General features: G+C 38.7%; 1 protein-coding gene across 4 annotated transcripts in view; it reads left to right on the top strand.

The window, feature by feature from the left end:
- The window catches only part of RFC1 (replication factor C subunit 1), a 121476-nt gene that overhangs the window by 72477 nt on the left and 27140 nt on the right, over positions 1-21859 (top strand). Inside the window, exons 8-17 of one of the 4 annotated variants that reach the window (XM_003411302.4) lie at positions 1082-1169; positions 2141-2427; positions 6589-6696; positions 11395-11574; positions 13434-13538; positions 15703-16102; positions 17939-18051; positions 20055-20169; positions 21412-21503; positions 21694-21831. In XM_003411302.4, coding sequence (XP_003411350.1) covers positions 1082-1169; positions 2141-2427; positions 6589-6696; positions 11395-11574; positions 13434-13538; positions 15703-16102; positions 17939-18051; positions 20055-20169; positions 21412-21503; positions 21694-21831 — 1626 coding nt within the window. The remainder of the gene's footprint in view (positions 1-1081; positions 1170-2140; positions 2428-6588; positions 6697-11394; positions 11575-13433; positions 13539-15702; positions 16103-17938; positions 18052-20054; positions 20170-21411; positions 21504-21693; positions 21832-21859) is intronic. The other 3 variants (XM_010591419.3, XM_023549800.2, XM_010591420.3) reach the window with 3 other exon arrangements.

The following is a 21859-nucleotide window of genomic DNA, read 5'->3' on the forward strand; positions in this document are numbered from 1 at the left end:
AAATTCCTATGGAACACAGGTTTCATGACTTTAGTATTAATTACCTCCTCAGGAAGCACACTTTTGCTGTTTCTAGTTGGCTAACTTCAAGATCTATATTAGGATAATCTCAAATAATAATTAGTATATTCTGGGGGGGGAATCTTTATTTATTATGATTATTTTTTTATTGTACTTTAGATGAAGGTTTATGGAACAAACTAGTTTCCTGTTAAACAGTTAGTACGCATATTGTTCTCTGACACTGGTTAACAACCCCACGATGTGTTAACACTCTCCCTTCTCAACCTTGGGTTCTCTATTACCAGCTTTTGCGGGAGGGATCTTTGAAAGCGTGAAGATTTTTTTCATCACTTTGTCTCTAATAAACTATCCTTATTTCTAATGAATCACATTCAGTTGATATAATTGTCATTATCAATATCTGATAATTTAAAAAGACTTCACCTGTTTTCTTTAAAGCAGGGATTTGCAAACTTAGATACCATCAGGGGCCAAGACTTAAGCAGACCTGTGTAGGACAGTAGGAAGTAGTGGGGACTTTGTCAGTTGAAAAGCCTTAGTCCATCTAAAGGCTTTTAAATTAAAAAAAAAAAAAAAAAAAACTATCATAAATCCTCATTTGTAATAACTTCTTTGAAAAATGAAGTTTTGAGGGAGCGGTGGAGAGAATGGATATATGTATTTTTATTTTGAGAAGATGCTGTCTTCTTTTTCTTTTGGCTTGAGCTTTAGATTGATTTTATTTTAAAAGCCTTTTTGGTTTGGATTTTAGTTACTGGATAATACTAAGAAATTTGAGAGTTGAGATGAAAGAAGCAGAGATAAGGTTCCTGCTTCCCGATTTCCCAGATTGGGATGAACTAGGATAATTTTTCGGTTTCCTCACCCATAAAATGAAGTAATAAAACATGCTTTATTTGCCCCAGAAATTGTGTGGGTGAATGAAAGAAGGTTTATTGTAGTATCCTGCCAAGTTGGAAAGTGGCTTTAAACTTAGAATTAAAACTGTAATCAATTTTAATAACAGATTTTGTGGTAATAGTTTTCCTACTATTTGTCACTTTTTTAATTTGCTTAGACTCGAAAGAACCAAGAAGAGAAAGAAACGTCTTCATCTGTCCAAGCCAGTTTAAGTAAAACAGAAAAACATAAATATCCTCATAAAGGTAATACTAGCAGGAAAAAGTAGCTGGAATATTTGTCTTTATAGAAGAAAATTCATGGTAATCTTGTTTAAACATTCTGTTCAATAATTGCCTTGTGTTTTTACATAGACATTTCATAGGACTGTTGTTGTTGTTGTTAGGTGCCGTCAAGTTGGTTCCGACTCATAGCGACCCTATAGGACAGAGTAGAATTGCCCCATAGGGTTTCCAAGGAGCGGCTGGTGGATTCGAACTGCCAACCTTTTGGTTAGCAGCAGTAGCTCTTAACCATTGTGCCACCAGGGCTCCTTCATAGGACTAAAAATTACTTTCATGATTTTAAAAACTGTTTGAGTCCCTTAATGCAATGTGTGTACTTAACTCTAGGAAGACAAAGAATTAGATGTTTAGAGCTTTTCATCTTAGAGATAGCCTCATAGAGCTGACTCATAGTTGTCCAGTCAGTTTCGTTTTTATTCTTTAGAGGCCCGGATAAGGAACATTCTGCTAGTACAGACTATCTTAATCTTATAAGTAAACCTGTTTATTCAGTACCATTTTGGTCTTGAAACCTCAGGATTTTGGGCTTTCAGGCTGTATTAAAAACATGGAATTTTTACGTGACGTATTCTAGTCAGTAAGTTTTCTCTGTAAATTTCAGATAATTAAAGTTTATCTGTGGAGTGAATTCCATGTTCCTAGACGTAGATTACCATATTACTTTAAGAAATGAGTAGTTTACGTTAAAAAAGACAGACAGATCCCTTAACTTGAACTGGTTACATAGTGAAGAAGTAATCTATAAATTTCTAATTCTTAAAAAAATAATTGTGCTGTGTAATCTGTAGTACTGAGATCTTAATGTGGTCATGAAATCACCATATGATAGTGTTTGCTACTAAGATTACTCTGTTGAAAAGTGGAAAAAAAAAAAGTTGATAATGGCTATCATTTTCTAAAAACAACAATCATAATTTTTTCTTTCTTCCTAGTAAAAACAGAACAATTTTCAGATGAAAGAAAGAACAGCAGTCCTAAGAAACAACCCAAATGTGAAAGTTCGAAAGAATCTGAGCCACATCCTAAGTCGTCAGCTCACAAAACAGGAGAACCCTCTCCTGGAAAGGCCAGTTCTAAGCTGGCACTTCTGAAAAAAAGAGAAAGGGGTTCCTATCGAGAAGTAGAGCCCATGGGCTCAAAAAGACAAGAAAATGCTGGTGAATTGAAAGGAGAAACAAAAACACCTAAGAAAACCAGAAGTTCTCCAACTAAAAAAGAGGTAGCAACTTTTTAAAATGAATATCATTTTGGAGCTGTGTGTTGATCTGGGTTTGATTGTTTTCTGTTTTATTTCTAACTTGTAGTACTTCTGGGGCCCTGGTGCTGTAGTAATTAAGTATTTGTCTGCTAACCAAAAGGTTGGCGGTTTGAATCCACCAGCTGCTCCTTGGAAACCCTGTGGGGCAGTTCTGCTCTGTCCTGTAGGGTCGATATGGGTTGGAATTGACTCTCGACAGCAGTGGATTTGCTTTTTTTTTTTTTTTTGGTAGTACTTCTAAGATGTTGTCTTATTCAGAAGCTGTTGCAGAGTATAGATTATTAATATGACTACATCTTTAATATGGTTTTTTAAATATGAATTATTAATATATCCAAATATTATAAATTAATATATCTGAATTAGCCAATATTTGAGTATTATTGTGTGTCAGATGTTATGCCAATACATTATATATGTAAATCTTCACAACAGCACGGTGGGTTATTGACTATTATTCAGCTTTCAAAGATGAAGAAACAGGCTGAAAGACCTTAAGTAACTTTCCCAAGATCACCCAGCTAGTAAGTAAGTGGCAGAGCCTGGTCCTCTGAGGCAAAAAAAAAACAAACCAAAAACCGGAATAAGACAGTGGCTCTAAGCATGGACCCTGGAGCCAATTTTGAATCATAGCCCTGCCATCGAGTAGATGTATGACTTTGGTCTAATTATTTACCCTCTTTCTGCTTCAGTTTCCTCATTTGTAAAATGGGGATTATAGTACCTAGTGAGTTAATAAATGAAGCCACTTAAAACCATACCTGGTACATAATAGGTGCTATATAAGTTTTGGCACTGGGGTTTGGGTATATAAGCTTTAGCTGTTATTAAAATAATTATTTGGATTTGTTCTGAATTTGCTCCTTTTTGCTTTTGTGTAACAATGTTGAGATACTGAAATCATTTTCAAAGGAAAAAATGGTAAAATACATAATGCCTTTCAAAAGTTTTCTTTGTTTTCAAATGTATTTGAGAAGCAAATGGTCTCTTTGAATATGGAACCACTTTATCTTCATAATGAAAAACCACTGTCTATTCCTTCATGCCTCTTGGGCACTTAGAATTAAAAGCAAAATGTTGTCTATTTTAGCTGCTCATAACCATGATTTTTTAGCGTAGCACGGTGAAAGGGTGGTGATTTTCAAAATACTTTTGTCTGGTTAATGTTCGTAAATATGCTTAGAGGAGCAATTAACTTTCTGGCCTCAGGTTTATCTTCACTAAATATTTATTTGGTAGATGAATATTTAGGCGCACTAGACATGTTCAGTTTATAGAGGCTTGTCTTTTTTTATTAAAGAAGAAGGAATCTTTACATGACGTCGTTCCTCCTCACTGTATTTTTTAAGGTTGGAATAGAAATGACTCAGAGCTTTTGCTTAAGCAGTTTAGGAATATCAAAATCTATTTAATAAATTTAGTTTATCTTGGTCAAGTAACAAGTAATTCTGACCTCATAAATGGTACACTTCAAAAGTTATTTTATAAGTTGTTTAGAATTTTTTTTTCCCCATAGAATTAATGTTCTAAATGAATGGTTTTCTCATTTTGGTGTGCACTGGATTCTCCTGCAAAGCTTGATAAAAATATGGTTTCCCAGGGCATGCAGTCTGGGCAGCTGTGTTTTGTTTTGTTTTTTAATTTATATTTTTCTCCTCTTTTTTTTATATTGTACTTTAGATGAAGGTTTACAGAACAAACTAGTTTCTCATTAAACAGTGCACATGTCATTTTATGACATTGGTTAACAACTGCACGACATGTCACCAGTCTCCCTCTCAACCTTGGGTTCCCTATTACCAGGTTTCCTGTCCCCTCCTGCCTTCTAGTCCTTGCCCCAGAGCTGGTGTGCCCCTTTAGTCTCGTTTTGTTTTATGGGCACGTTCAATCTTTGGCTGAAGGGTGAGCCTCAGGAGTGACTTCATTACTGAGCTGAAAGGATGTCCGGGGGCCATAGTCTCAGAGTTTCTCCAGTCTTTGTCAGGCCAGCAAGCCTGGTCTTTGTTTTTGAGTTAGAATTTTGTTCTATGTTTTTCTTCAGCTCTGTCCAGGGCCCTCTATTGTGATCTCTGTCAGAGCAGTAAGTGATGGTAGCTGGTCACCACCTAGTTGTACTGGACTTAGTCTGGTGGAGGCAGTGGTAGGTGTGGTCCATTAGTCCTTTGGACTAACCTTTCCCTAGTATCTTTAGTTTTCTTCATTCTTCCTTGCTCCTGAAGGGATGAGACCAGTGGACTATCCTTGATTGCTGCTCACAGGCTTATAAGACCCCAGATGCTACTCACCAAAGCAGAACGTTGAACATTTTCTTTATAAATTATGTTATGCCAGTTCAGTTAGATGTTCCCTGAGACCATGGTCTCCACAGCCCTCAGCCCAGCAATTCGGTCCCTTAGGGAGTTGGGATGTGTCTGTGGAGCTTCTATGACCTTGCCTTGTACAGGTTGTGCTAGCTTCCCCAGTATTGTGTACTGTCTTACCCTTCACCTAAGTTACCGCTTATCTATTGTGTATTTAGTGTTTTTCCATCCCCACCCCTCCCATCCCTCATAACCATCAAAGATTGTTTCTTTTTTGTGTAAACCTTTTCATGAGTTTTTACGTTAGTGGTCTCATGCAATATTTGTCCTTTTATGATTGATCTATTTCACTCAGCATAATCCCCTCCAGATTCATCCATGTTATGAGATGCTTCACAGATTCATTGTTGTTCTTTATCGTTGCACAATATTCCATTGTGTGTATGTACCATAGTTTGTTTACCCATTCATCTGTTGATGGGCATCTAGGTTGTTTCCATCTTTTTGCTATTGTGAACAGTGCTGCAGTGAACATGAGTGTGCATATGTCTGTTCATGTGATGACTCTTATTTCTCTAGGATATATTCCTAGGAGTGGGATTGCTGGATCACATGGCATTTCTATTTCTAGCTTTCTAAGGAAGCACCGTATTGTTTTCCAAAATGGTTGTGTCATTTTGGGCAGTGGGATATTTTAATAAGCCCCTCAGATAATTTGAATGCCAGCACACCAACCTTTGATAACCACTGTTAAAAATTAAAATTAGGTTCTAGAGCCATCCTAGAGTGGCTTATTTAACTCATATTATAACCAAACTAGAGCCCTGGTGGTGAAGTGGTTAAGAGCTCAGGTTGCTAACCAAAAGGTTGGCAATTCAGATCCACCACCTGCTTCTTAGAAACCCTCTGGGGCAATTCTACTCTGTCCTGTAGGGTCACTATGAGTTGGAGTTGACTCGACAGCACACAACAAGCAACATAACCAAACTAGCTTAGCTATTTTATCAAGTCACTTCTTTATATTACTACTCTCAGAGATTTGGGGTGACTTACAAGTTAAAAATAATGTAAAATAAAAAGATAAAAAACAGCAGCGACCATCTTGTAGTAGTTTTAAAATGAGAATTATCTAGGATGTTTTTCCCTCAAATACACATGTCCTAGCCATACCCTGTATCTCTGAATCAGAAACTGGAGGTAGGTCATGGGATATGTAGTTAAAAATTACCCCAGGATTTTCTGAGATATACCCATGGTAAGATCTCCTGAAAGAAATAGAATGGAAGAGATTAAATATAGATGAAGAATAGTTGCATATAGAATGTGTCTGTTCTTTGGTGTAAACCTTGCTCCTTGTTTGAGCTGGCTGCTTATGTGAAGGCCTTGAGTCTCAGATTGGGGTGCTCATACCCCCAGGAGTGTAGGACAGTGTGTTAAGGGTGTTCCGGCTCATAGGATAAACATAGCATATCTTCTTGGGTGATCAGGTTTACTTGGGGAATATTTATTTTTACCTTAAAATAGATATGGACATATTATGGAATAGAATTTAAAATTTATGTGAATTTCTAAAATAAAACACATGCTTTCATTTTGTTTGCTTAGAGTTGGCAACTTGGCTAATACCTTTAGAGAAAGTAAAAGGTTTGAGAAGGGCTGATGCAGGGATCTTTCTAAGTTAGGCATCTGTAAGGTGGGGAGTCAGTACTTACATCACTAAAAATGTCACACTGAAGTGACGATATATTTACTTGTAGATATGAATTTTTAATTTTATATGAATTTTGCACGACTGTTCAGTTTCCTTTCCCTCTTCTCAAAGTCTACAAGTCCTGAAGATTCGGAAAAGAAACGCGCTAATTACCAAGCTTATCGAAGCTACCTAAGTCGAGAAGGTCCCAAAGCTCTGGGCTCCAAAGAAATACCAAAGGTAAGAGCACTGAGAGTCCATGCCATTCCGTAAAGGTCCCTGGCCTGTGAGTCCATGTATGTGTTCACTGAGAATTAATAATTGAAAATTAACAACAGAAAAGCCTCAGTCACTATCTTAGGGGGTTAGGGATGTTTATTTTGAGTCACTGCTGGATACTCATAAGAATTTTCCTTTAAGTAACAAGTAGGCCTAGGAGGCAGTCAAAATATTTGTTTAAATAAAATTAAAAAAATGACATCTCTTCTCAGAAATATTTCTTAATGTGAAATTGCAGCATACTCATGTAGCAACTAAAGATCAGGTGCCAAATTACTATTTTCATAGGTTTAATTTTGTTTTTAAACCTAAAAATTATTTTAAAATGTCCTATTTTCTTAATGTGTATTTAAATTTCTAGTTGTACGTGAGACCAAGTCTCGCTATGCTCACTTCTAAGGAGCATTTTGGCTGTACTTCCTCCAAGACAGATTTGTTTGTTCTGGCTATCCATAGTATATTCAATATTCTTTGCCAACACCATGATTCAAAGGCATCAGTTTTTCTTTGGTCTTCCTTATCCAGTTTTCGCATGCATATGGGGTGATTGAAAATACCATGGATTGGGTCAGGCTCACCTTAGTCCTCAAAGTGACATCTTTGCTTTTTCACACTTTAAAGAGGTCTTCTGCAGGAGATTTGCCCAATGCAATACTTTGTTTGATTTCTTGACTGCTGCTTCTGGTCCAAGTAAGATTAAGTCCTTGACAGCTTCAGTATTTTCTCTATTTATCATGATGCTGCTTATTGGTCCAGTTGTGAGGATTTTTGTTTTCTTTATGTTGAGGTGTAGTCCATACCGAAGGCTGACAGACGGGTGGTGGACAAGGGTTGGATGATAATTAAAAGCGGGAAGTGTGAAAGAATGATTTCCAATTTACTGTCATAAGCAACTGGGTGGATGCTGGTGCCATTGGTGGCAAAGCAGTTTTGGGGAGATGGTGATGACTTTGTTGATGGACATAATATACTTTAGAGTATATGAGACAGACCCATGGAGATGCTGAGTAGACAAGTAGATACGGGAGTCTGGAGCTCAGGACACTCAAGGCTGGATGTAAAAACTTGGACATTATTGACATGTAAAAATATTTGAAGGGGCTGATATCGTCTGGCAAAATAGTGCAGGATGAGAAGAGGGCTTCAGCCCCAACTTCTTAAAGGAGTAGAGGAGAGGGCGAAACTCAAAAGGATACCGAAAAGAAGCAGCACAGTGAAGGAGGGACGCTTGATAAAGGTGGTGTCACAGAAGCGAAGGGAAGAGAGTATTTTTAAAATGAGTGAGTGCTTAAGTCTGTCATGTTGCTAAGATACCATTTAGGAGGAGACTAGAAATTCTTCATTGCATTTACTAACATGAATAGTCATTAGTGCAAGAGCAATTTCAACAGAATAATAGAGGCAGAGCCTCTTGAAAGTGGGTTGAAGGGTGAGTGGGAGTAGATAAAACAGAAACAGCATAAACAAGTAATATTTTTGAAAAGTTTGGTTATAATAGGGGAGGGGAGAGAGAGGACTTGTAGCTAGAAATGGGAGGCTGGGCTTAGGGAGAGAATGTAAACGTTTTTAAGGAAGGAGATACTTAAAGCTTTTTTTTTTTTTTCCCTGATGGGATAGATCTACCAGAAAGGGAGAGATTGAAGGTATACCAGCAAGAGAAGGGAGAATGATAATCCAATGTCTGAGATTTCTGAGAAGGTGGGAAGGGGAGGGTATCCTGACCACATATACCCAAAAAACACATTGCCACCGAGTCGATTTCGACTCACAGCGACCCAGTAGAACAGAGTAGAACTGCCCCATAGAGTTTCCAGGGAGCACCTGGTGGATTCAAACTGCTCACCTTTTGGTTAGCAGCTGTAGCTCTTAACCACTATGCCACCAGGATTTCCTGACCACATATGGAGATTAGTAATTCCCCTAATGAAGAGGGGGAGAGGATGGTATAACTGAGGGAGATGAGCCTCATGGATTCAGTGAGTTGTATAGGAGGCAAGAGGAAGGTGCCGGCTTTGTATCCTGTTCATGATGTATGAGAGACTAAACAAGCCTCTTTTTGAGAGGACTTCATGATTTTGGAGAAGAGGTCGAGGCTACTGGGTAGTTAGTTGGTGCCAGAGTAGGAGTTCTAAAATGAAAGAGTTTGGTAGAGAGGCTAGAATGTTGAGATTGGATAAGGTAAAAGATATACAGAGCCATGTGAGACGATAGTTCAAGAGATGGATAGATGATTAGGGTGTGGGATAGGGACTTGAATGGGTAGTTTTTGAGAGTACTAGATCATTTCAATTCTAGAACGATAGGGCTTGTTAGGGACCTTGAGATGCTGTTAGAGACTTTTTTCTCTAAACAGATTCATAGCTATTTCTTTTTTGCCTACTGAGAAAGATTTTTCATCTGAATAGTGTGGATTGAACTTATATTGGAGCAGTCTTCAAATTTTGTTTGGCTTTTTCAAGTCTTTTTAAAGCCTGTTGATCTCAATTCTCTTTTCAAAGAGTAATAAGTAACTTTGAATATCATAGAGTTTTCATTTTGCTTGGTTGTACCATTTTATTGAACCATTGGGTTGCAAAAATAAAAAGTGCTAAAACAATTTACTGTCTGAAAGTAGAGGGCTCCAATGAAACCCTTTGAAGCTGAAATAGGGTAAAGTGAAGAAGCAATTACCATTAATTTATATAGGAAAAATTTTGGGGCATTCCCAGACCCAAAATATAACCTAGCAGATAAGACATAAGACCTAAAATAACAACAACAACAAGAAAAAACCTAAAATAACACTAACATATAGTAAAAGCAGGAATGATATGGTAAATACACAGCCTATATAAAGGAGAAATAACATATGTACAGTGTAGTTTCATTTACCAGAATTGGGAAGACAGCTAGCACACTGGAGGCTGAGATGTAGTGGTGGTGGTGATGGTAGCCATGGTAGTCTAGCTGGCAATAGCACATAGGGTTGGGTTGAAGGGCTGGGATTCAAATCCCACAGAAGAGCACGATTTATATTACACTAAGTATAACACCTTTCCAAGCACTCTTAGGTTTTTCTGATACCTTAGGACACATCTTGCTAATGGATGCACAGAGTAAATGGAGATAAGGCACAGATGCTCACAGACATAGTTCAAAACTATGGTGGCTTGGTGCTGAGATGCTTAGTCTCTGGGGAAGGAGCTTGGCAATACCACTGTCGCTGCTCAGGGTGCACACTGCATCTTTAATGGGTTGCCGCAAAACTAACACTTGAAAGCTGTTTTCACTTTTTACCTTTTTTTCATAAAAGTGAAAATCCTCTTCGGATTTCTTTTGGTTAGTGAAAACAGGTATTAACATAGGTCTTCCGTAAAAGCGAAGTGGTGTAAAGTGAACTTTCGAAAAGCAATGGATACCTATACAGTTGTAATTAAGATTAAATGCTTCTTCCATCCAGGTGTCTTTGTCCACGGTCTCTTGTATTATAAGTGTTATCTTTCCAATCAAGGAATGATAAAATGATCTTGCCTGTAAGTTACTAGCAGGTTGTTAGATTTGCTATCACAAGGTGATCAGCAGAGAGAAGGGCAGGAGCTCAAACTTGTTAAGGTGATGCGAGCCAGTCTTAGAATTGAAACTTTCCCCTTTTAACAACAGCAAGAGTTGCTATAGGTGGTTTGTATGTGATTATTTACTTAAATTTATACAAGTTAACTGGTAGTTTAAATATAAAGCAAACATAATGGTAAATAGTATGAATGGTTAATTGTAATAGGCTTTGCTAACAGTATTGGATCCTCACAACTGGACCAATAAGCAACACCAAGATAAACGGAGAAAAGATTGAAGTTGTCAAGGATTTCATTTTACTCGGATCCACAATCAACATCCATGGAAGCAGCAGTCGAGAAATCAAATGACACATTGCGTTGGGCAAATCTGCTGCAAAAGACCTCTTTCAAGGGTTAAAAAATAAAGATGTCATCTTGAAGACTAAGGTACGCCTGACCCAAGCCATGGTGTTTTCAGTTGCCTCATATGCATGTGAAAGCTGGGCAGTGAGTAAGAAAGATGGAAGAAGAATTGATGCCTTTGAATTATGGTGTTGGCGAAGGATATTGACTGTACTGTGGACTGCCAAAAGAATAAACAAATCTGTCTTGGAAGAAGTGCGACCAAAACGCTCCTTAGAAGCAAGGATGATAAGACTTCGTCTCACATACTTTGGTCATGGAGAAGGACATCATGCTTGGTAAAGTAGAAGGTCAGTGAAAAAGAGGAAGACCCTTAACGAGATGAATTGATACAGCAGCTGCCACAATGGGCTCAAACATAACAATAATCATGCAGATGGCACAGGACCAGGCAGTGCTTTGTTCTGTTGTATATAGGTTCGCTGTGAGTCAGAACTGACTCACTGGCACCTAACGACAACAACAAACAGTATTGGATGTGTATTTCTCATTGGCGGTTTTATAACTTTATTAAATAGTAGCTTACCTAAGAATTTCTTAGGATTTAATTTGAAGCCCTACTTATTTGCTGTAAATTTTCAGCAAATTTTTCATGCTGTGGTTATTTATGAGGAACAATCAACTTCCTGCAGCTTTGATGTCAAATATTTCTTTGGAAAGCAACCATGTAATTTCCTCTCTGCTTGAACATTTTGGTTTTTAGGGAGCTGAAAATTGCTTGGAAGGCCTTATATTTGTAATCACGGGAGTGCTGGAGTCCATTGAACGAGATGAGGCCAAGTCTCTAATTGAGCGTTATGGGGGAAAAGTAACCGGAAATGTCAGCAAGAAAACAAACTACCTTGTCATGGGTCGGGATAGTGGACAGTGCAAGAGTGATAAGGTGGGTCCTGCTGCGTTCTCAACACAGCAAAACAGCTTGTGAACCTTGGCAGGTTCTGATATAACCTTTATACAGAGTTAAGTGAAGGGGAAAAAGACGGAAAAATAGTTTCTTGCCAACAGTATTTTTTCTTCACAAAAGTGTTGTTGGCCTTGACCCCAGGATTTTGGCTTTCCAATTGAAGGCAGAGTTCCTGTTTACTTGACTTGCTTAGTTATGCTCAAGTTTAAGTCTTTTTTTGAAGATAGAAGCAAGTGAAATTTTCTTTTTTTTTTTTTTTTCTAGTTATAAGTATTCTATATATGACACTGTATACTCCATTTTAACTTTTTTTATTGGAAGCTCATAGGGGAAGAATCAGGCCTGTTGGGTAGGTCTGTCAAGTAACAGAGTACCCAAGTAACTATGGTTTAAAAAAAAAAACCGTTGCTTATTTTCCTCACGTAACAAGAATCCCTGAGGTAGGAAGTTGCTGGGGATGGTTCAGGAGGTCAGTCATATAATCAGATTATTTTCATCTTCAATGCTATTGTCTTTATTGTGTTAGCCTTAGTCTTTGTGCATGTTACCTTGTGGTTTTGAGGCAGCTACAGTTCTAGGCATTTCAAGTCTGCTTTTAAGACCGGAGAAAGGAAGAAGTGGCAAGGTGTCACAGTAGCCGTGACTATTCTGTTTTATTAGGAAAGCAGAAATTTTCCCAGAAACACCTGTAGATTTCCACTTAAGTCTCATTGGCCAGAGCTGGTCACATGACCAGAACTACAAGAGAGGCTGGAGGGGATCAGGACTCTCCTGACTGACTGCCTTAGACCAATTGTGATCTGTCACTGGGGGATGGGCACATAGGAGCTCTGTCAGCAAGTAGGAAGGTGGGAGAAAGTGTCTGCCATATGAGGCAAACATGAGAGAGAGTGTGAAGAACTGAACTTAGGTCCTAGTAGCTTTGTCCCCTTTTAGGGTAGAGGGAGTAGATAAAGTAATCCATAGAAGTAGTAGTGTGACACCTTGAGTGCCAACCCACCACTCTAAGGAATGTGTCTGTCATGTTCTTTCTTGTTAATGGTACTTTTCTGATGAATATATTTTTTGTATTCCAGTGTTATTTAATTTGCAAGTGTTTTTTTTTTTCACTTACTAATAGGCCCTAGTATCATATTTTTTACAGAAGGGATGCAATTAAAAAAAAATTTTTTTTATTGTGCTTTAAGTGAAAGTTTCCAAATCAAGTCAGACTCTCATACAAAAATTTATAAACACCTGGCTATATACTCCTAATTGCTCTCCCCCTAATGAGACCGCACACTCCTTCCCTCCACTTTCTTTTTTCGTGTCCATTCGGCCAGCTCCTTACCCCCTCTACCTTCTCCTCTACCCTTCAGGCATGAGATGCCAACATAGTCTCATTAGTCTGCTTGATCCAAGAAGCTCATGCTTCACCAGTATCATTATCTATCCCATAGTCCAGTCCAATCCCTGTCTGAAGAGTTGGCTTTGGGAATGGTTCCTGTTTTGGGCTAACAGAAGGTCTGGGGACCATGACCTCTGGGGTCCTTCTAGTCTCAGCCCATTAAGTCTGGTCTTTTTACAAGAATTTGGGGTCTGCATCCCACTGCTCCCCTGCTCCCTCAGGGGTTCTTTGTTGTATTCCCTGTCAGGACAGTCGTCGGTTATAGCCAGGCACCATTTAGTTCTTCTGGTCTCAGGCTAATGTAGTCTCTCCTCTATGTGGCCCTTTCTGCCTCTTGGGCTCGTAATTACCTTGTGTCTTTGGAGTTCTTCATTCTCCATTGCTCCAGGGGGATTGAGACCAATTGATGAGAAAGGATGCAATTTTAATGACTTGAATTTTTAATCAATAGGCAGCAGCCTTGGGAACAAAAATTATTGATGAAGATGGATTATTGAATCTGATTCGAACTATGCCAGGCAAGAAATCCAAGTATGAAATAGCAGTTGAAGCTGAGGTTTGTATATAAAGAACTTGATTTATTTAAGTTGGAGTATTGTTTCATTTCTTGGATGGATACAGGCCTATTTACTAAAAGATGAACTTCCCCTCCTACCACAGATGAGGTTACGTTACTGCCTTTTGAGCTGGAGGACTCTGTTTCAGAGTGTCTTCTTTGGTGTATCTTCTTACCTTTCTCAAAGGATCATGAGAATACAGGACGGTATTACACTTATCAGATCTACTTATTAAACTTTCTGTATTTTCTGTTTTTGGGGGTTGACTTTTTGCAAAGATTGTTGTCTGAGAGTTCTTTAAAAGATATGTTATAGGTGTCAGCATGATAAATTCATTTTCAGTTAGAATTATATCAGGACTTTTTGCTGTGACGGACACTTAGCTTATATTAGCTTTAGCAAAAAGTGAGGAACATATTGGTGCATATAACTGAACTATGGCAGAGTGGGTCTGGTTTAAATGCTGCTGGACCAGAGACTATGAATGCTTTCAGGATGCTTTCAATATCTGTGTCTCTGCTTCTCCTAGTTTTAGCCTCATTCATTCCCACTGCACACAGGCCTTTTCCACATACAGGACACAGGGTGCCGGCAGCTCAAAGTTAATGTCTCTAGCTCTGTCACCCCAGAGGGGAGATGGTCTTCCAGTTGACTCCAGTTAGAAAAATCCTGGGGAAGGATTTGGGTTGGCCCTTTACCCAGCATCCTCTAATCTTAACAACTTAAACATAATCATAATACAATTATCAAAACTGGGAAATTAACACTGGCACAATACTGTTAAATGAACTACACACGTTACTAGAACTTCATGTTTTTCGCCTGATGTCCTTTCTCTGTTCCGATATCCAATCCAGGATCCCACACAACATTTAGTTGTTGTGTCTTCTTAGTTTCCTTTACTCTGTGACAGTTCCTCAGCCTTTCCTTGTCTTTTATGATCTTGACACTTTTGATGAGTAGTGGTCAATTTTGTGGAATGTATCTCAGTTTGGGTTTGTTTGATATTTTCTCATGATTAGATTGAGGTTGTACATTTTTTTGGAAAAACTACCATGAAAGTGATATTGTATCCTAGAAATATATCATATTGGATGTACATGAAGTCAGTATGTCTTATTACCGGTGATGTTAAGCTTGATTACTTGGTTAAGATGTCTGCTGGCTTTCTCCACTATAAAGTGACTAGTTTTCTCTTTGTAATTGAAAGCTATCATGGGGGAGATACTTAAGACTATGCTACTACCTTTTTTCTCCTCCAGCTTTCACCCACTGATTTTAGCATCCACAGGCAAAGAGACACTAACTTTTTTTAAATTGAAATATTATGCACATTCTATAAATGTCATTCTTTTAAAGTATGTAATTCAGTGGTTTTTTATTATATTCACAAGGTTGTGCAACCATCACCACTGTCTAATTCCAGAACATTTTTATCACCCCCGCCCCCGCCCCCAAAAAGCCTGTAGTGATTAGCAGTTACTCTTCATGCCCTCTTCTCCTGCTCTAGGCAACCACTAATCTAACTTCTGTCTTTGTGTATTTGCCTATTCTGGACTTTTCATATAAGTGGAATCAATAACAGGTGACATTTTGTGCCTGACTTATTTCACTTGACATAATGTTTCCAGAATTCACCCATGTTGTAGTATGTATCAGTATGTGACTTTTTTATGGCCGAATATTATTCCATTGTGTTGATCACATTTTGTTGGTATCATTTATTTGTCCATTCATCAGTTGATGGACATTTGCATTGTTTCCACTCTTTAGCTATTATAATGCTGCTATGAACACTCATGTGCAAGTTTTTGTGGCGGCATCAACTTTTAACCTGCCAGAGAACTTTGAAATAAAAATCTCTTACTTATTACTGCCATTTTTTTCAAACTGAAATTGGAATACTTATTTTTTAAAAAATGAGTAAGAAGCACCGCTTCATAAACTAATTTGTTCTCACTTAAAAAATTATACTTGGGTGCATTTTGGTGTGTTTGTTGCTACATTTTTATGAAATTTGGGAGGTGGCAATTTCCACAAACAGTAGGGTCCAAAAGACTAGCTTACTTGGCTATCTCTGCTTGCCCTCTAGAGTAATTTAGCGGGATGGAAATTTTGTATGTCTCATCAGGTTTCTTTTTTCTCACTTTTCCAATTTTTAAGATGAAGAAAGAAAAGTCCAGATTGGAGAGAACACCCTCCAAAAATGACCAAGGAAAAAGAAAACTTAGTCCAAATAAGAAGGACTCAGAATCTAAAAAGAACAAACTGACTCCCAAAAGGGACAGCTCTTTAAACTCAATAAAAAAGGAAACAAGTGCGTTTCAGAAAAGCCTGGACTTTGAGGAGCAGGTGGCTGAGGAGACAAATGTTAACAGCGGGGCTAGGAATTTGGCTGATGACAGCAGTGGACACAAAGTGGAAAGTTTGCTCTGGGTGGATAAATATAAGCCAACCTCGCTCAAGGCCATAATTGGACAGCAGGGTGACCAGAGCTGTGCCAACAAACTCCTACGCTGGCTTCGAAACTGGCACAAGAGTCCATCCGAAGATAAAAAACACGGTGATTTTACAGCTTCACTCGTTTTTGTGTGTGTTTGTCAACATGTAATTGTTTATTTATACATATGCGAGGATGTCTAATAGTTGGTTCATTCACCTACCAGCAAACATTTATTAGAGCCTGCTCTGAGCCCAGGTGCTATACTAGGCTCTGTAGGTGCTGTGGTGAACAAAAGACAGTGTGGCCCCCTCAAGGAGCTCACGGTCACTGGGGGAGACGTGTAGAAACCAGCAGTTAAAATGTGTTGTGCTAAGTAGTGTGATAGGGGTAGGTACAGGGTGCTGTGGGGGTAGGGATGTGGCCAGGGAAATCTCTCTGGAGAAAGGGAGGTCTAAGCTAAGGCTTGAAAACCAAGTAGAAGATACCTAGATGAAGGTGGATGAGGTGGGCATTGAGTGGGAAAGAGTACTTATGCTGAGGTTTGAAGACATGTGAGAGCAAGGCTGCTGAAAGTGCAAGAGGACTGGGGTGAAAGATGCAAATAAAAAGCTGAGGCATGCTTACAGAGTCAAACCAAACCAAACCAACTCTGTTGCCGTGTAGTCGATTCCAACTCATAGCAACCCTACTGGACAGAGTAGAACTACTCCATAGGGTTTCCAAGAAGCAGCTGGTGGATTCGAACTGCCGACCTTTTGGTTAGCAGCTGGACACTTAACTGCTGCACCACCAGGCAGCCTAAAAATTCCAGTACCACGTAGGATTTGCTTCTGATGAGCCCAAGCTTCTGAGTTTCTGTGCTTGTTCACCACTTATTTGTCATGGAAAATGCAAAGCCACAGTATATATTTAATGTCCATAGTGTTATTGGCATCGAGGTCCCAGATCACAGATGTTAGTGGTGTTTCCTTAAGCTCCAGCCGCCTTTGGAGGAAGATCCCTTGGGAGGGGTATTGTGTGAGAAATAAGAAGGCAGAATTTAGTGTCACAATGAATTCCCAAAGCGTTGATGGCTTATTAATATCTAGGTGGTCACTTAGATGTTGGCCAATGATGCAGATTTACTTTAGTTGGATAATGTAATTGTAATGATACAGGGTTAAATACAAGTTGGATTCCTTTACCTTCCCAAAACCACATAAAGTCTTTACACCTGGGGGATGAGTGCTTCATGTGGCTGGAGAAGACTTTCTGAGGCCACGGGTGAACCATAGCCCCTTTTCTCATGGCTGCTGGCAGTAGGTTTAGCCATCTCTCTCATTCATTGAGTATGTATGGAGCACCCTTTCTGTGCCAGGCACCCAGGTGGTGAGGGGAGAAAGGATGCTCTAGAGTTGAACTGTGCAAGATAATTCCAGGCACATCGTCTTTAATTCTTTTTTTTTTGGATCACATAGCTGATTGTGCTTATTAACATTTATTGAGGCATGCCAGACTCTGTGCTCAGCACCTTCATCCTCACAACATCCTCACCAGGTACATCCTATTGTTTTCCTCATTTTACAAAGGAGAAAACAGACACTGGGAGGTTGAGCCACTTCTAAAGTACTCCCATCTGGCTTGTGAGCTTACGGTGGAGTTGGGCTCAGGATCGGGCAGTCTGCTCCATGGCCTGTGTTTTGTTGGAAAGGAAACTCTTAAAAGTATTGTTTAAACTCAGAGTTTTAAAGTTAATTTTAGTTGAGTTTTTTTTTTTTTTTCTTTAGGGGTAAAGTAGGGTGTAGAATTTTACTAAATGCTGTAGAAACTGTTATTTATATTTGGAAAATACTCTGCAAATTTAGAACCAAACTAGAGGATTGTTCTCAATGCTAAGTTTATCACAACTATTCCTGCCATTCTTGAATTTCTATTAGGTAGTACTGGTTAACACTCTGAAACTTCTTTCTTTTCTAGCAGCAAAGTTTGGTAAATCTGCCGGCAAGGATGATGGCTCTAGTTTTAAGGCAGCACTGCTCTCAGGCCCTCCGGGAGTTGGCAAAACAACCACAGCTTCCCTGGTTTGTCAGGTGGGTGTGCTGCTGTAGTGCGCTTGGAAAGATTACCTAGGAGTAGGTGTGTGTGCAAGGTGTGTTTGTGTGTGTGTGTGCACAGGTCTAGTATCTATATTATATTTTAACCTGCTGTGTATATACTGGAAACCCAGGTGGTGTAGTGGTTGAGTGCAATGGCTGCTAACCAAAGGGTCGGCAGTTCAAATCCACCAGCTGCTCCTTGGAAACTCTATGGGGCAGTTTTACTCTGTCCTATAGTGTCGCTGTGAGTTGGAATCGACTCGACGGCACTGGGTTTGGTTTTGGTTTGGTGTATATACTTAAAAAAAAAAATCAAACCTTTAGAATTTGCTTTAGTTGTGGCAATATTTGTCATTTTTATTGTTTTTTAATAAATAATTTTCAATTTATCTTTTTTAAATAATTTTAGATTAATATTAATTAATTTATAGTTAGCATTTACCTGTGTGCTGGGCAATGTGCTATGCACTTGGAATGTATCACAAATAACATAAATGCCATAAGATCCTTGTATATAGATACAGATATTTTATAGACCCCTGTAGTATTTCTGGAAACCCTGGTGGTGTAGTGGTTAAGTGCTGGTGGCCGCTAACCAAAAGGTTGGCAGTTTGAATCCACCAGATCCTCCTTGGAAACTCTGTTGGGTAGTTCTACTCTGTCCTACAGGGTTGCTCTGACTTGGAATCGACTTGACGGCAGCAGGCTTTTTTTAGTTTTTTGGTAGTATTTCTATGAGGCAAGATACTGTTTTCATCCTCATTTGACAAATGAAGCCGCTTAGGGAGGAGGCTGGAGGCCCAGTGTGAACGCAGGCAACCTGACTCAGCGTTTCTGCACTTTGCCACTGTATAATACTGCCTCTCTTCTTGTTTCTATCACTTTCTATCTCTAGACAATGAGGGAACTTGATCTGCTTTGGCCCTAGAGCAAGTTAGAGCTCCCGTGTTGGGATCGAAGTGATAAAAGAAGGGATGGTGAATTTATTGCTGGTTTCCCTAACCCTCTGCCCTATGAGCTGGTGGTTTCTTTTGGTCTTTGTTACATGGACCAGAGCTTAAATTTTTAGCTGGTACAGCAAAACTTGTGGAAGCCAAAACCTATGTAAGGCGGAAACCTGTCAGATAAGGAAAACTCAGATATTTTCCATTAAAGCGAGGAATAGAAAAGTGGTAAGACTGCGTGCACCCTGTCAAAGGCAGAAAACTTGTGAGACCTGGAAAAAAAGGCAGTCATGGCAAGTTCTGGCTCTCATAGGTTTCATAGTATAAGACCAATATGTTTTCCATCGTATTTATAAACATTAAAAAAAGGGCAAATATATATATATATATTTTCTTCCATAGCCCCTATAGTTGTGGACATGATTCTTTTCTCCCTTTATTTCTTTATTGTTATCATTACTTTTTTAGAAATAGAATTAGACATTTTATAAGCTGGTCAGTTTTGAGTATCAGAATGACTTGATCATGCTTTGTGAGGAAAATTGTGTGTTAAGTAGTTTGACAAAGAATGATTTAACTTTATATCTTAAGGAGGTAAAAATTGCCTTTTGGGATTGTACAAAAGATTAATCCTATATCTGATATTGAAATCTTGGTGTGATCATGTTTAATTCTTTCTAGGATTTTTAGAACTAATCTTAATAAAATTGCTTTGTCAAATACACTGTTGTAACTATGGTTTTCAGACCAAACTTGTATGTGTTTATGTGTGTGTGTCGTATGTATGTACATGGTATTTGTTGAATCTGTCATTAGAGGCATACGCACTTGGGATGTATTTTCTTGTAAATGACACAGATGTCTTCTAGGTCCGTATGTGTAGGTACAGATACTAAGTTAATCTCATTGTTGGTTAGTACCATACTTTCTCTTTAGTCTTTCAGCCCATGACTCTTTACGTGGTTTTTCTACTCCCTTTCTTCCCTAATGGCCCGGCTTTTGGGGGGAATTAATTTGCATTGTGATAGTAATGGTTTCCTGTATTTTGATTAGGAATTGGGGTATAGCTATGTGGAACTGAATGCAAGTGACACCCGGAGTAAGAACAGTTTGAAGGAGATTGTTTCTGAATCACTGAATAATACCAGCATCAAAGGCTTTTATTCAAGTATGTGGTTTTTTTGAACTGTTTTCTTTGGTTATGTCAGAAAAACAAGTTCATTTCAACATTCAGTAACAGATATTGAACACTACTATGTGCCAGGCATCGTGCTACATTCTGTGGCTAAAGAGAGGATAAGAAAGGCCTCTGATGTAACTCTTGCAGGGTAATAGTTCTTATCATGTTTTAGGTCTCACAGATTTCTGAGAATCTGATAGAAGTGCATACGTGCTGATATTTATACATTTTGCAGGTAATTAAAGAGGATTCACAGGTGAGTCAGACAGTGTGGTGAGTGAGATGATAAAGGTCCATCATTCTGTTTGGGACATCAGGGAAGGCTCCCAGGGAGAGGTGATTTTAAAGAATGAGTCAGAAGAGCTTGAGTGTGAAAGGGGTCATTTCAGGCAGAGGTAGAGGAGAGGAGTAAAGACAGTGTGAATGTGTGCTGTGTTTCAGATTGTAGCTTATGGTTTTGTGTGGCCAGAGTTTATGGGGGAAAAGACAATGCCCAAATTAAGGGTTAAACCCCACATACTCAGAGCCTCCCATGTACACACGGCCTCCTGAATCATGTCCTTTCAGTGGTAGAGAATCATTGTGAAAAAGAAGCTGCTCAGAAAACGGCACTTTTATACACAGCTGGTTGGAGTGGAAATGGTACAACCCTGTGGAGAGCAATCTGGCAGTATTTGCCAAAGTTAAAAGTACACATAGCCTTTAAGCCAGAAATTCTAACTCCTGGAATTTAGCTGTTGTTATACTTGTGTATGTGCGAAATGATGTATGTACAAAGAGATTCATTTAGTATGGTTTATAATAGCAAAAGATTGGAAGCGTCCTAGTATGTCATCCCTAGATAGTGATTAAGAACACTATGGTATGTGTGTAAATGGAATATTAAACAGTTTTTTTTTAAAAATGAGATGCTCTATATCCACTAATAAAGAACAGATTGCCAAGATGTATTAAAGGACATAAATCAAAGTGTATATTTTTATGCATATATGTTTTTAACATGTATAGAATACCTCTTACAAGAGGCTGATAACCACATTTGCCTCTGAGAAGGAAAAGGGGGCAGGAGTCGAGGGGGAATTTCCTTTCACTGCATACTCTTCTGTACCATGTGAATTTGGTAGCAGAGACCTGTATTTCCAGTTCAAAATGTTCTGTAATTTTATTTAAAGGAGTAGTTTTTGAACGATTATCATTTTGTTCATTCCATTGCTTCTGTGCATGGCCCAGGTGGCGCCGTCCATTCACCAAGTGCCAAACACGCTCTCATCATGGATGAAGTGGACGGCATGGCAGGCAACGAGGACAGGGGAGGAATTCAGGTACAGGATGGCCGCATGTTTGCAGTTTTCCTGCTGAGTTTTAGATGTTTTTATTTATGTAAGGACATAATTGTTGTGCACTGATATGACCGCTAAGGCATGTTGCTGAGGAGCTGTTTTAAATCTAGAATATGTTGTGTGGCATTTCATTGTTTTCTAAATATTTTCGTGTTGCACATTTGACTTTCAGGAGTTAATTGGCCTGATAAAACATACAAAAATTCCCATTATTTGTATGTGCAATGATAGAAGTCATCCCAAGGTTCGCTCTCTGGTTCATTATTGTTTTGATCTTCGTTTTCAAAGACCTCGGGTTGAACAGATTAAGGTAACGATGATTGGACTTTTTTCCCCTC

The sequence above is a fragment of the Loxodonta africana genome, chromosome 5, assembly GCF_030014295.1.
Source record: "Loxodonta africana isolate mLoxAfr1 chromosome 5, mLoxAfr1.hap2, whole genome shotgun sequence".
NCBI classification, from domain to species: domain Eukaryota; kingdom Metazoa; phylum Chordata; class Mammalia; order Proboscidea; family Elephantidae; genus Loxodonta; species Loxodonta africana.